Source organism: Alligator sinensis, unplaced genomic scaffold (assembly GCF_000455745.1).
Source record: "Alligator sinensis unplaced genomic scaffold, ASM45574v1 scaffold352_1, whole genome shotgun sequence".
Taxonomy (NCBI): Eukaryota; Metazoa; Chordata; order Crocodylia; family Alligatoridae; genus Alligator; species Alligator sinensis.
The window spans coordinates 702,514-717,183 of record NW_005842223.1 but is presented as its reverse complement, the minus strand read 5'-3'; the positions used below and the strand labels follow the sequence as shown (position 1 = coordinate 717,183).

The following is a 14,670-nucleotide window of genomic DNA, read 5'->3' as shown; positions in this document are numbered from 1 at the left end:
GGGGGGGAGGGGGGGGGGGGGCGGGGGGGGGCCCGCCCCAGCCAGGGTGGTAAATGGGACCCTGGGGCTGGGACAGAGCCGCAGGCAGGGGGGTGTGGTTCTCCCTGCTGCTGCACATACCCCTGGGGAGGCATGGGGGACATGTGCCCTCCCAGATTTGTGCACGGGGTGGAGGCAGGGTGCCCACTTTGGGCTCAGAGCCAGGGATGGCACCAGCCTCTTCCTGGTGGGGGGGGCTGGGCTGGACTGGGGCCAGGCTTGGAGCAGGCAGGCAGACAGTGGTGGTGGTGCTGGGAGGGGTGGCTATGGGGGACTAAGGCAAATTTTGGGATGGCTGTAGCTCCTCCCAACCCTTCCCCACCCCCAGCACCGCTCCTGTTCAGGGCACCCTGCTGCCTTTTGCTCAAGAGACCTATGGTGCAGGGCAGGCAGGGGACATAATGGCTGGTGCAGGGCTCCCAAGGGAAAGGCAGCAGAGTGGAGTGCCCTGAGCAGGGGTGGTGCTAAGGGGGTTGTGGGGGGGGCTATACTTACCAAAAAATTTGCCTTAGCCCCCCTGTAGCCTCCCCTCCCAGCCCCGCCACTGCCTTCCCGCTTACCCCACACAGCTGAGACTGCCCCACTCCTGCCTGCTCCAAGCCCAGCTCCGACCTATGTCCCTCACCGGGAAGAGGCTGGCACTGCCCCTGGCCCCAACGGGCAGCCCACTTCCACTCTGCGCACAAATGGGGGGGGGGGCATGCCCCCCCCATGCCTCCCCCAGGGGTACACAGCAACAGGGAGCCTCTCCCTCCTCTCCATGACTCTGTCCTACTCCTGGGGGTCTCATTCACTGCCCTGGCTGGGCAGCACCTGTCCCATTCCCTCCCTCACCGTGGGGCCCTCAATCTGCCCCCCCCATGCCCCTTCCCCCCCAAAAGACTTACCTGCAGGGCACTGCTCTCCAAGTTTCCGGGCTGCATCCCTAGCCACATGCACGTGTGCAGCTGCGTGCGTGCATGTGGCGTTTATCAGTGACATTATCAGCTACACCGGTCAAAAAAAATAATGATAGTTAATTTTCCTTTTTTCAGTGCCAATGCAATACGCAACCGATACATTGGTGTACCTCTAATAAATATAATATGTCTTCAGATATATCGCTTTACTGTAAATTCTGACTAAATTATAGTTTGCCACAAATCCAATACAAGGCTTCAACAGCAGGCAATAAAGCACACTCAGAAATTGCTGAACTTTCAGTTGGGGGGGAGGAGGGGGGAAGTCAATTACATTTTCCTGGACCTAAAACTTTCCAGTTTTAAGGCTCTGCTATCAGTAGACAAGTCACAATGGCTCCGAATGACTTCACTGAAAAGCAGGGGTCAGCAACATCTTGCAGCTCTAGGCAGGAGCTTGCAACCCAGATCTCTGTTGCGGGCAGAAAAAAATCTTTTCTCCCTGGAGAACTCAAGCTGCCTATTCTTCCCTCGCTGCCGATACCCAGACCCCCTCCAGCAAGGTAAGCACAGGCACAAAAAAGCAGCAAAGGGCTGCGAAGGAGGGTACTGTAGAAAGGACAGGCAGCTCTGCACAGCTGCACACTATGGTCAGACTTTCCGCAGACTGATCCAAGTTCTTGATAGGCCGAATCCATCAGGAACCACAGGCTGCCAACCCCTACTGTCAAATGTTCTGATTGGGAGCAGACTAATAGCACTGGTTCAAAAATACCCTGCTACTGTCTCCAAATAGATCCAAACCTTTTTTTCAAATAAAAGTGCAATACTGAAATATACTGTAGGCATGCTATACTTCCTCCTCTGAAAGGAGGAAAGCTACTGGCAGTTCAAGACGTATGGTACCGTAGCTCAGAGTATCTATAAAACTGCAATGCAGCAAAGTGAGAATAGCCCAAGGACTGACTGAAGAGTCACCTGAATTCCATGGTGAGAAGCCATTCCTACAAATAGATCTACAACTGCTATGGAAACTTTCCATTCTGCACTAATATGCAAAAAATAAAAAATAAATAAAGGAAAAGAAAACCCCCAAATTTAAAGACTATCTAGACTAGATACTGGCTAGTCTGGATAAAATAGCTACAAAAAGTATTGCTTCTCAAGAGCAGAGTAACTAACACAAGCAATTATTTATGAAGAACTACCAAACACTCCTGAACAATTATTTTGCTGTGTATGTGCTTTGTCAAGAAAACCTGAATTTCACATGCAAATTTTGTGAAAAATGTAGTCTGTAAAAAATAATACTGAAACTTTAGGAATTTTAGCTTTGTAATTACAGTTTATGATAGAGACTCTCTGTGTCTAGTCTAACCCAGTTCCTCACTCCTTTTTAAAACCCTTGTAATTATGATGTCCTTACTGAGAAATCAACAGTTTTTGACACAAATGAGACATGGAAACCTGTCACAAGTTTTGTGACACAGATCATGGTATTAACGACACTAAGACATGAACTGCATGTTTAAATAGACAGTCAAGCCTATACATTTATCATTGAAACCTAAATTTTCTATTTTACAAATACTCTGTGTAATTAAAGTTGCTGTGTCTTCCATTATTCATTGATATTACTTTCTTAACTCCACTGACCTGGGATATACGTAAACAATTTCTTGCTAGATGCAAGTCTCTATTTTTCAAATATTATTGTCCAAATTTCTTTTATCTAAACGTCATGTGTACATTTTACTACACAATTATACTTCAAGACAATTGCACCTTTTATCCTTCAACTTAAAAATTGCCTGTCAACTTCAAGTTCCCATAAGAGAAAACCTATACTGTTAGGAAAATTCCTAAATTTTACCTGAAGTCAGATTTTATTACTTTTAGATACTGAAGAAAATCACTTGTGACTCTAAAAACAAGCTAACTGATTATTCATTACCATATTTACTTAAGTAATACATGCACACTATTTTCCCAAAAATTAGCTGCTAAAAATTGGGGACAGGGTGTCTTAAAATGAGGAAACACAAAGAGCAGAGGGCCCAATTGTGCTGGAGCCGAACTACCCTGCTCTTTTCAAGTAGAGTGAGTGGCCAGTAGCACCTACTAAGTCAGGTGAAAACTCGCAAGGCTCAAGAAGGCACATGCAATTTGGCTCTAAGACAGCTCTCATGGCAATGGTGGTAGCAAGTGCAGAGCTCCTGAGGAGCTCCTGTAAGGGTATAACGTGCATTTAAAATGTGGGTTTGGCATTCATGAATATCTGAAACCATGAATGCCAAACTCGCGAATAGCGAGGGTTTCCTGTATACCATCATTAGCCCCGCTTTATACATAGAAAGCTGCGACAGACAAATCAATCAAACCATGTAAAGAGGAATCTTTATAGTAGTTGCAACCAGGAACTGAAACAAGGTCTCCCAAATTCCAGGTTAACACCTTAACTTTAAGGCCAGTCTTTCCACAGAAATAAGAATGGGGAAGATATGAAGGAGTGAGAGAGGGTACTTCAATTACTGTATTCACTTGCATGCCATATGCATCATTTCCCCCTCTCCTACCCCCTCTAATTAATCCTCCTAAATTGGGGTGCATGCTTTCAAGAAGGAAACCAACTTCCCTACCAGAATGGAGGCCTGGGGACACTACAATGGTTGCCAGAAGCTGGTTTATGCTAGGTTCTGGCTGCATGTAAGAGAGTTGGAGTCTGGTACTCAGGTGTCACTCATTCTCTCTCTGTAAACTCTGCAGTTCAAACTTTAATCCCTTCACAGATGCTGCCAAATAGGCAGCAGCAGACTGTGGATGGGCAGCCAAAAGCTGCTGTCAATTCAGCACTCAACTGCTCACACAGCTTACAAGGAAAATGAGTGATGATGAAAAGTATGCTCTGCCCTGGCTCCATGCTGTATGTATTCAGCCGTGACTTGGGGCAGGGTGGGGGGAATATTTCTTTCAACCTTCTGCCTTCCCAAAATAAGGGGTTGGGGGAAGGGGAGTGTATGCAAGAAAAAAAAAAAAAAGTAATTATTTCTAGCAGGATTGGCAAAGGCCTTCCATCACAAGCTGGACCCAAATTCCTTGCTGATTTCCCTGGATTCTGCACCAGTCTGGGGGTAAGAACCACATAGAAAGGGGTGTCAAATTAACTTTGTGCCCTGGGCTAGATCCACACTACAGGGCTCCTTACAAGTTGATCCAGCCCAGGACATGTAGTGGCAGTGGCAGCAGCAGCTCCAGCTGTGCACCCTGTGCTATGGTAGCAACAGCAGCTTCAGCTCTGGCATGGGGCATGCAGCAGTGGCAACACAAGCAACTAAGAAGGAAAAATGCAGCTGGGATGACAGGCAAAATGGACATAAGCCACCCAGGACAATATCAGCTCTCCCCTGCCCTCCTGCTGCAGATTACTGAGTTCACTGTAGCCCAAGGGCCACAGATTCTGCAGCAGGCTGCTCCACCCTGGCTACATCCCCCAATTTCCAAGAGCCTGCCAGCAAGATGCATAGTCTGTGGAGCTCCTGTTTGAAATCCCTGATGTAACAGTACAGAAATAATGTCTGGAAAAAAAAGCAAGACTGAAATTACACCCAACTTATTAGAATTTTGAATCAAAAAATTATAGAAGTCAGATGATCATGCTCAACCTGTTGAGGGAGAGAAAAATTCAAACATTCCATTTGTAAATCCTCTAGATTTACCACAAGTGCTCTGTTACTCACAGGAGCATGGGCAGGCAGCAGAGCAGCCTGCAGGTGGCTGCACTCCCAATCAGACACACTTGACTGATTGGGAATAGGGCCCAGCTTATTGTTATAAGAACAGGGCTCTGAGCAGTGAAGCCAGCAGTTTGCTGCTAGCAGCCGTGAGAAGAAAACCTCCTGGTTGGAGATGCTTTTCATGCCATCTTGGAGGTACAGGGTAGGAGGTATGGGGATGGTGGAGGCTCCTGGCCCTGGGGCATGATCTAAAACTACACCCTATTGGGGTAGGATGGTGCGGTGGGGCTGCTTCTGGCAGGTCAGCTTACAGGAAATGCCACATCAGTTGCCTCCCTAGTGAAGGGCGGTATGAGGCACCAGAAAACCCCAGTCCCTGCTGCCTTCCAGGTTACCCCATGGAGGTAAAAGGCTAGGGAAGCACACCCTGAAGACAAAGCAAGGGCGCAGGCTCAGAGATGTGGGTTTTCTAAAAAATTCTGAATTGGAAAATTTTCCGGTGCCCTAAATAGAGAGTGATCTGATTTAGCATGCTTATTTTTAACATTGTATTTATATTTAATAAAATTAACATAGGGGTGCTTTTCTAGTTGTGTTTATTAAATATAAGTTTATGTCCCAATAGCCACAAGTATTTGAACTAAAATATTTGATTAGGAAAAAGATTAAATATAGCACACTTAATGTGGTTTGTTATATTCAAACTTTATGTGGAAAAAAATAATTTTTACTAGAATACTTGTAAAAATGTAAAGACAATACACAATAGCATGCACACCCAAAGAACTGTGCATGTCATGGGTGTCCACTCATCTACTTCAATAGAGTTTAACTCTTCCATTGAGATCATTGCAGCACCTCGTTTCACTGTCACTATCTGCAGAATCACTTGCACTACTTATTAGTTCCATTTCAGAATCAGCTTGAGGCAAATCTGATTCAAAACTACTTGAACCACATTCTCTTTTGCTAAAGAATGGTTTTACCAATGAGTCTATGGGCAAGGGCAACTTATCACGCTGCATCTTCTTCACTAATTGTGCTTCTAACTGATTCTCTAGAACCAAGAGATTTTGAGAAATAGAAACAAGCTTAGTGGTGCATTCATTTGCTCTTGATTTGACCTGCACAGTCAATTAGGCAAATGCATAACTTGATTTTTTGTTTTGATTGTTATGCAAGTGTATTTACCCTCCTGTTTACAAATCAAAAAATCATATATGTATGCTCTCACACACTTCCTAGGTATAATCACCTGAAAAACATTAATTACAACTTTGAAACTAAAAATCTTGCCTAATATTGTACTGGTATTTCATTCATTGTTACTAATTAATTTTATGAAACAATATTTTTAGAAATGGAAAATTTTCCATGGAAAAATAAAGCACTGGAAAGTTTTCTGGAAAGTTTTTTCCACCCCACAATCTCTGCGCAGGTTACTATGTGGAGCCTGAGGCAGGGTTCTGGCCATGTGAAGGGCCCAGAAACATCCAAGGTCCACAGCAAGGCTTGAGGCACAATAAGGCAGCGTTTCTCACCTGACGGCACGGCAGGACTTCTGGTTTAGCTTTTGCGTGCTTTGATCGGCTGCTGGGGGACCCCCCACTGCTCTTTGACTGGCCTCTGTGGGGACCACCCCCCCAACTGGTGGGACCAGGATTTTTTGACCTTACATAGGTGGGACGCAAGGTGCAAAAAGTTGAGAACCACTGCACTAAGGGAGCTGGGTGTGAGGCTCCAGCGGGGTGAGGCCCTAAGCCTATGAGGGAGCTAGGTGTGAAATTCCTGGGCCCAGGGCCAGGCAGGGGACTGAGACCCAGGGCCAGGCAAGGGACCGAGGCCCCAGTGTTGGGGCATGAAGGGACCAGGAGGGTCCTGTGCTGGGCTGGAAGCCCAAGGGAAAGGGGGCTGGGAGCCCCAAATGATTGAATGAGAGCTCAGTGTGAGGGCAAAGAGTTTGTAAGCTCCAGTGTGAGGGCATGGGAGTGAGTGTCCCAACTTGAGGCATTGGAGCACATGTCCCAGTGTGAGGGCACATGCATAGAGGCTGAGTGTTATGCCAAACAAGCTACAGGCCAGGTGTTAGGCCATGGCTGCCATTTGTAAGGCATGGGATATGGTATAGGCTAGGTCAGAGCCTTGGCATCAGGGTAAGTAAATGGGCAGCCTCCTGCCTTGTTATCAACTTTCAATAATATTATCAAAGGCATGGCAGGTAAGGTTGGTGGGCAGTTAGCCCAGAGACAAGTGGATGGGCCAGCGACTCAACCAGTCCCCGGATGCCCACTTGTTACAAAGGACAAATTCAAATTCATCAGCATAGTGGAGTTTGTTCTTGTCTGCAACTGCTAGAAGCAATGACCTATGAGCCAAAGCTGGCAGATGCATATGCTAAAGGAAAAACTGTATTAAGAATTTGATTTAAAACAGGGGTGTCAGAGTCATCTGTTCACTATGGGCTGGACAAGTTGTATGGGGCAAGTTCATGGACCGGACAAATGGCATGTTGGTCCATGGGCTGTAATCAGGCCCACATACCCCTTCCCCCCTGCTCTCCCCATGCCAGATCTTGTGCATGCACATACTCTAGGACCCAAACTGCATTTGGTACATATCCTAGACTGGCCAGAGCTAATATCCAAGACTTACCCAAAGATCTCTTTATGTGCATTCATGATAAAGAAAAGTTTTTCTTGTTAGCTACCAACAAGGAGTAAAAACCTAGTGAAAACAAAGTGATTCATAATTTTTACATTAAGGTAAACTCTTTGAAAGAAGCCTATTGCTCCCTTAACCTACTAACTCACATGAAGACTACAAACTGCTTTTCCCTCATCAGAATGGTAATATATTTAAGTGTTTTTCTCCTAGTGAAGGCAAGCAATTAGAAATTTCCCCCTCATGAAGAATGCTAGCAAAAGGTCCTCTGTATGTGGGTGCATCAAAGGAGACTGAACAGCTGAAGAGACACAAGGATACAGCCAAAACATCCTGGCGACATTAGGCCCTACTGGAAGTCTAGAGGAGGGTACTATTGATAGGAAATAAATGTCCGGATGCATCTTAGGGCCACCCCAGTCGGGTGGCCGATGGCTGTACCGGCGTCCGGCGGGTGACCGGACAGGTGACTTGACAGGAACTAGATGAAACATTCTTCAGGGGCCGCCACTCAAAAATTTGGTAAATCAACATTTATCAAAAACATTGCGTGGGACAACTGAAAAGAAAACAGGGTGTGCGTGTGGGGTCAAAGGTTCAAAACAAGTGCTCCCCCGGGGGTCAGTGAGCAGAGCACCCCGAACAGCGCCCACCGGCTGACGAACTGCTTTAGCTTGCCGGCAGCTACTGCCCAGTGGTGCTCTGCCCGGAGACGCGCGCGAAGGACACCAAGGAAAAACGCCCCGAGGTGACCGGGAGCCTTGTCCTCAGTATCATACCCAACTGATACAGAAGAGATAGGACTACTATTCCAGCTCACAAACTGTAGATCTGTTACAGACACCTAGATTATACAATAAGAGCATTCCTTTTCACAGAGCTGACCAACTAATCCAGGAAGAGACATGCTTAATGAAGCTAACTAACCTGCATCTTAGGACACTTACAGTAGCAAGAAAATTTCATTCCCATATATACTTGCATGCCATATAGTTTCTCCCAAAAATCAGCCTTCCAAAACTTGGGTGTCTGTTTTAAGTGGGTAAACTGATTTTTTTTCACCAGAATAGAAGCATGGAGGATCAGAAGTACGGCTTCAAAAAGACTGGTAGTTTCTCTCCCCCTGCCAGCAAGCAGAAGGGGTACAGTCCAGTGTCAACACTTTTAAGCAGTCCTCAAACTGGAAGCAGTTTTTGGCTGCTCATGGAATTTTTCACAATTTTTGACCGCAGTCAAATAATATGTAATCAAACGACCAGCTTTCTAACCCTACTACTATCAGCATCCAAACTAGCTCAATTATGTCTACACAGGGTGCAATCCTCCCTTCAAAACTAATTATTACTAGAATAATCAATAAAAACATTTTTGCCAGTTTTAATATGCCCTAGATAGGTCTGCTTCCAAATTTTTCTGCAATTCAGATATTTAAGACAAAGATTGCAAGTGTATTTTGATAATGAGAAATATTCCCCCCTTCGGTACTAATATCCTGCTCCAAAACAAACGATCAGAAACCAAATATACAAACTTTAAGCCCCAAAAAGTAAAGATCACTAAAAGTTATATGCTATTAGAAGATATAGTTAAAATAAAAATGCTCATGCAACTTCAGTTCCAGTAATTACTTCTCTGATTACTCAAGAAATTACCATGAAATTCCAGAAATTAAAAAGCTGGATTTCTATGTCTGAAATAAACTAAAGTACACATGTATAAAACACTGGAAAACAAGTAAAGCGTTTTTAAACTTTTAATGATACAATTTCCATGATTTAAATATGAAACTAAAAATAAAAATTTTACAGATTGTACAGCATGACAAAAAAAATACCAAATGTCAAAGGTACTATGTGCTCAAAGGCAATTTACATCTAAAGGAGGTTTGACAAACTAAATTAGCCCCGCAAAAAATTAGAACATTTAATGTATAGTGTAGATGCTGATCCCCCTCTACTTCACAAAATATATATAAAACAGTAATTTAAAAAAGAAAAAGCACATCTAAACATATATTTCAATTGGTACCACATAGGGATTACATTCATTCACATTAATCACAAATTAATGAATTACAAAAGGTACTGCTATTAAAGAACACTTGTTACACTACATGGAGGCAGTCAGGGAACAGATTTTACTCTTTTCTTGCTTTCCTCCAAGAATATGCAAGGTAATCCAAGTTCTAAATCCACACACTAAACACCAGAAAACTACTTGTGAACAAAAACACAACTAACACACCCTTTGTTCTTCTTTGTAGCCAAAGCATTACCTAGTGTACAGTTAATTGAGTATCGTATATTTATCCTCAAATATAAAATACTAGAGTAATTAAAAGAAAGTGTCAATGTTTAGGTTGTCTTCACTCGGTCTGGGCTCTTACTGAGCCATTGCCTTTAATCTCCCTTCTATCCACACAAAACTATGAAGGTAATGGTTAGAGGTGCTCTGATACATTGGTCTGATATTGGATCAGTACCGATATAAAGAAAGCGGCTGTATCAGACACTGACCGAATGGGGGCCGATAATTTAGCCAATAAATGCCCGTGCTGTGCGCAGCCACAGCGCAGCACTCAGGCAGCTTGGAGAGCTGCCTCCAGCTGGTGAATCCAGTGTGGTAGAAGGGGAGGGGGGAGCAAAGGAGCATGGTGGGGGCCAGATCAATGCCCCCCAGGTGAGGAAGGGGGCAGGGGAAGGCACAGTGGGGACGGAGCCGCGGCTCAAAGAGGTGGCTCCCGTTGCTACTTGCTCCCACTTGCTGATCTGCGTGGGGCGTGGCGGGCTGCAGCCGGGGCTACGCAGGGCTCTTCTCAGCAGGGGCTGGGCTCACAGCAGCTGCCGCCAGCACTAGAAGGATGCTGCATCTACTCCAAATTTCACTGCTGCTCTGCTCCCAGTGCCACCGCTGCCAGGTACGGCCACAGCTCTTCCCGGCGCGAGTGGAGGCAGGGTATTGAGCTGGGGCTGCGCTGCGTGGCTGGTGATGGTGATGCTGGAAGTGGAACGGCGGCAAAATTTGGGGTGGTTGCAGCATCCTCCCAGCCCCTGCTGAAAAGAGCCCTGCACAGCCCTGGCTGCAACCCGCACCACCCCACGCACATCCGGGGGGGGGCACATGCCAGTCCCCCTTCATGCCCTTCTGGGGTGCAAGCAGTGGTGGGAGCCCCCCCACTTCTGGGCAGCGCCTGCCCCTTCCCTCACTGCAGAGGGCACTGATCTGCCCCCCCTGACTTACCAGCATGAGGCAGCAGGAGGCAGCTGTATTGTTGGCTTCATGTGATGTCAGGCCACAGCTGGAGTACTGTGTCCAGTTCTGGGTGCCGCACTTCAGGAGGGATGTGGCCAATATGGAGAGGGTCCAAAGGAGGGCCACATGTGATCAGGGGTCAGCAGGTAAATCCAGGCCCTATGAGGCCCTAAGAGGAGAGGCTGAGGGACCTGAACCTGTTCAGCCTCCAAAAGAGAAGGCTGAGAGGGGATCTAGTGGCAGTCTACAAACTAGTCAGGGGGAACCAGCAGGCATTGGGAGAGTCCCTGTTCCCCCGAGCACTCCCAGGAGTGACTAGAAACAACGGACACAAGCTAGCGGAGGGTAGTTTCAGGCTAAACATTAGGAGGTGCTATTTCACTGTCAGGGCAGCTAGGACCTGGAACCAACTTCCAAAAGTGGTGCTGGCTCCTATCCTGGGGGTCTTTAAAAAAAAAAAAAGGCTGGACAAGCATCTGGCCAGGGTCGTTTGACCCCAGTACTCCTTCCTGACGTGGCAGGGGGTCGGACTAGATGATCTCCTCAGGTCCTTTCCGACCCTACCAATTATGAAACACGTACAGGTCAAATTTTGCTCCTGCTCACATATAAATCTCTCTAAACTTGAGTTAAAAGATGTCTTAACCAGAGCTAGGATGGCTTAGAAGAATGACAGGTGCTTCACCAGCAAGATGAAAATGAGCCATAGCTCCTTTACAGCTCCCTTGTCCTTCAGATTATGGTAGTAGTGGAGATGCTTTCTTAAGGAGACCTGAATGGAAGTAGTTACAAGGGAAGCAGCTCACCAGCGGTCATTCTGGATGAGGATAGTATGTACATTCTGCTCGTCCAAGCTATAAAAAAGCAACTCCTGGGGCATTCCACTTGATACCAGCTGCCAACTAGACTTTAAGCCATTGATCATTCCCCTGGTAGCTGCGGGGGGGCACAGTGGCTGCAGGAGCACAGCAGCTGCGGCAAGCAGGGGAGCTCCCACAGACACTGCTGGCACTGTCGGTGGTGGGGGGGTTGGTGAGTGCCGACCAAGGGTCAGCAACCACCCACAGCCACCACTGGCAACGCCTTTTTGTAGGGGGTGCACCGCTACGCTCAGGGGGGTGCACGTGCACCTGCGTGCATCCCCTACGCGGCGCCCCTGCCACTGATTACTATTCTCTGAACCCAATGCTTCAGCCAGTTTTCTATCCACCTTACAGTCCATTCATCCAGCCCATACTTCCTTAGCTTGCCTGGGAGACCATATCAAAAGCCTTGCTAAAATCAAGGTACATCACATCCTCCAGTCTTCTACATCCACAGAATCAGTCACCTTGTCATAGAAGGCAATCAGGTTGGTTAACATGGATTCACCAAGGGCAAGTCATGCCTAACTGTTCCTAATCACTTTCTGCTCCAAGTGCTTAAAAATGGATTCCTTGAGGATTTGCTCCATGATTTCTACAGGGACTTAGGTGAGGCTGACTGGTCTGTAGGTCCCTGGATCCTCCTTTTTCCCTTTCTTAAATATAGGCACCTTGTTTTCCCTTTTCCAATCATGTGGGATCTCTCCTGATCACCACGGGTTTTCAAAGATGATGGCCAATGGCTTTGCAATCTCATCAGCCAACTCCTTCAACACCCTTGGGTGCATCCTGTCCAGCCCCATGGACTTGTATATGTCCAGCTTTTCTAAAGAGTCCCTAACCTGTTCTTTCACAACTGAGAAAGTAAAAGGAAGGTATATGGCTCACCTCCTCCCAAACTGGGCTGCCTGGTGTAGTAGTCTGGGAGATGACCTCACCTGTGGAGACTGAGGTGAAGGCAGCATTGAGCACTTCAACCTCGTGACAGGAGGCAGAAAAGGCTGCCTCCCCCATTCAGTAAGGGACCCACACTTTCCCTGATTCTCCTCTTGCTACTGGCATACTTGCAGAAACCCTTCTTGTTACCCCTTCACATCCCTTGCTAGCTGCAACTCCAACTGCACTTTGGTCTTCCTGACTTCATCCCTGCATGCCCAGGCAATGCTCTTACACTCCTCCCTATTCTGTATCAGTGCACTTGTAATTCGGTCCCATATTGGATCAGCACCAATATAAGAAAAATTGAGAGCATTGGCAATTGGCTTTTTTTGGCTTATGTGGCTAATAATGTGACCAATAAATGCCATGTGCATGCATGCAGCCAGGAGCGCAGCCCTGCAGCATGAAGACCAGTGCCAGGCAGTGTCGATCTGCACACATCCCAGGGGGGCAGGTGTGGGGTGTGCCCCCGGATCTGCATGCGGGGCAGGGCAGGCTGCCACTGCAGGCTAGGGCCAGAGCTGCGTCTTGCTCTTCCCAGTGTGGGGGCTGGGCTTCTTTCAAACCAGCTCTCCTGGACTCCCTCAGACTAGCTTCCCTGGGGGATCCTGCCCATGAGTTTCCTAACCAAGTCAAAGTCTGCTTACAGGTTAAATGATTAAGCGGTATGGCAACCCCCACCCTGGCTCATGTAGGGCTGCTCAACTCTGCCCAGGACCTGGGGATTACTAGCACTTTCAGCCCCCTGAGGTGCAGTGGGGACTCGAGCACTCCCCCTGCCCCCCCAAGCAACGCCTCACAACAAGCCGGTCAAGCACGTGGGCCCTATCCAAGCCTAGGTCAGGGCACGGACGGGGCAGGTGTGTACATGCCATGAGACTGGGCAGCAGGCCCAGGGGAGTCGCCTTGCACCTTGCCCTGCAACAGCTGTAGCAACAGAAGACACTGCATCTGGCCCAGAGCAGAGCAGAGATGGGGAGGGAAGGGCAAGGCAGGGCACGACAGTGCTGGGCTCCAGTCTGTAACTGCAGATCGAAGCCCCACCCCCAGTGGTGAGGGAGAGAGTTGGGCTGGGGCAGAGGCAGGCACTGCACAGCCAGGGCAGAGCTGTGGCTGGTCGGGGGGGGGAACCACGGGGACACGGGACGGGACACGACACAGCTCCTGTCACTGCACATACCCCTGGGGAAGGCATGGGGAGCACGTGCCCCCTGGATGGCTCTTAATAAAGCTAGGAGCCCCCAAATGCTTTTCTGAATGTCTGATACAGCAAGAGGACAACAAACTCTTATGAACAAACTGAGTAGCTGTGATGTGGATTTTTTCACAGTAAGGTGGGTGAAAAACTGGCTTATGGGATGCACCCAGAGTGGTGGTGGATAGGTTGGTTTCTCCCTGGAGGGATGTGGGCAGTGGTGTCCCCCAAGGCTCTGTCCTTGGACCAGTACTGTTTAATATCTTCATCAGCAGTTTGGATGAAGGTGTTGAAAGCACCTTGTCCAAGTTCGCAGATGACTCTAAACTATGGGACAAAGTAAACACACTGGAGGGCAGGGAGCAAATTCAGGCAGATTTGAACAGACTGGGAAAGTGGGCAGATCAGAATAGGATGCAATTCAACAAGGATAAATGCAAGGTGTTGCACCTGGGGCGAAAGACTCTCCAACACACCTATAGACTGGGGGGTACCATTCCGAGCACCACAACAGGGGGAAAGAGATCTCGGAGTCTAAAATGAACATGAGTCGCCAGTATGACAAGGTAATGAGCAAGCTTAACCGCACTCTTTCTTGCATCAGCAGGAGTATCATGAGCAGGTCTAGGGAAGTGAAAATTCCCTTCTATGCAGTATTGGTGCAGATCGAGTACTGCATCCACTTCAAGAGGGATGCGGACAACCTTGAGAGGGTTCAGAGGAGGGCTACTCACATGATTGAGGGCCTGCAGTTAAGACCCTATGAAGACAGACTGAGCGCTCTGAATCTCTTCAGCCTCCACAAGAGAAGGCTGAGAGGCGATTTTGTGGCTGCCTACAAACTCATTGGGGTGGGGGCCAGCAGGGAATAGGGGACACACTGTTTACCAGGGTGCCCCTTGGCGTTACCAGGAATAATGGTCACAAACTGAAGAAGAACAGATTTAGATTGGACATAAGGAAGAAATTCTTTATAGTAAGGGTTGCCAAAATATGGAACAGGCTTCCAAGGGAGGTGGTGCTTTCCCCTACCCTGAAGGTGATCAAGATGAGGTTGGACAGGCATCTGGCTGGGGGTACCTAACCCC

The 14,670-nt window shown here is 47.6% G+C and overlaps 1 protein-coding gene across 1 annotated transcript in view; it reads right to left on the bottom strand.

Moving 5' to 3' along the window:
* USP47 (ubiquitin specific peptidase 47) overlaps nucleotides 1-972 on the bottom strand; it is a 77,978-nt gene extending 77,006 nt beyond the window's left edge. Inside the window, exon 1 of the mRNA XM_025208156.1 lies at nucleotides 927-972. Within this exon, the coding sequence (XP_025063941.1) occupies nucleotides 927-962 (36 nt within the window). The 5' untranslated portion in view covers nucleotides 963-972. The remainder of the gene's footprint in view (nucleotides 1-926) is intronic.
* Between the last annotated feature and the right edge of the window lie 13,698 nt (nucleotides 973-14,670).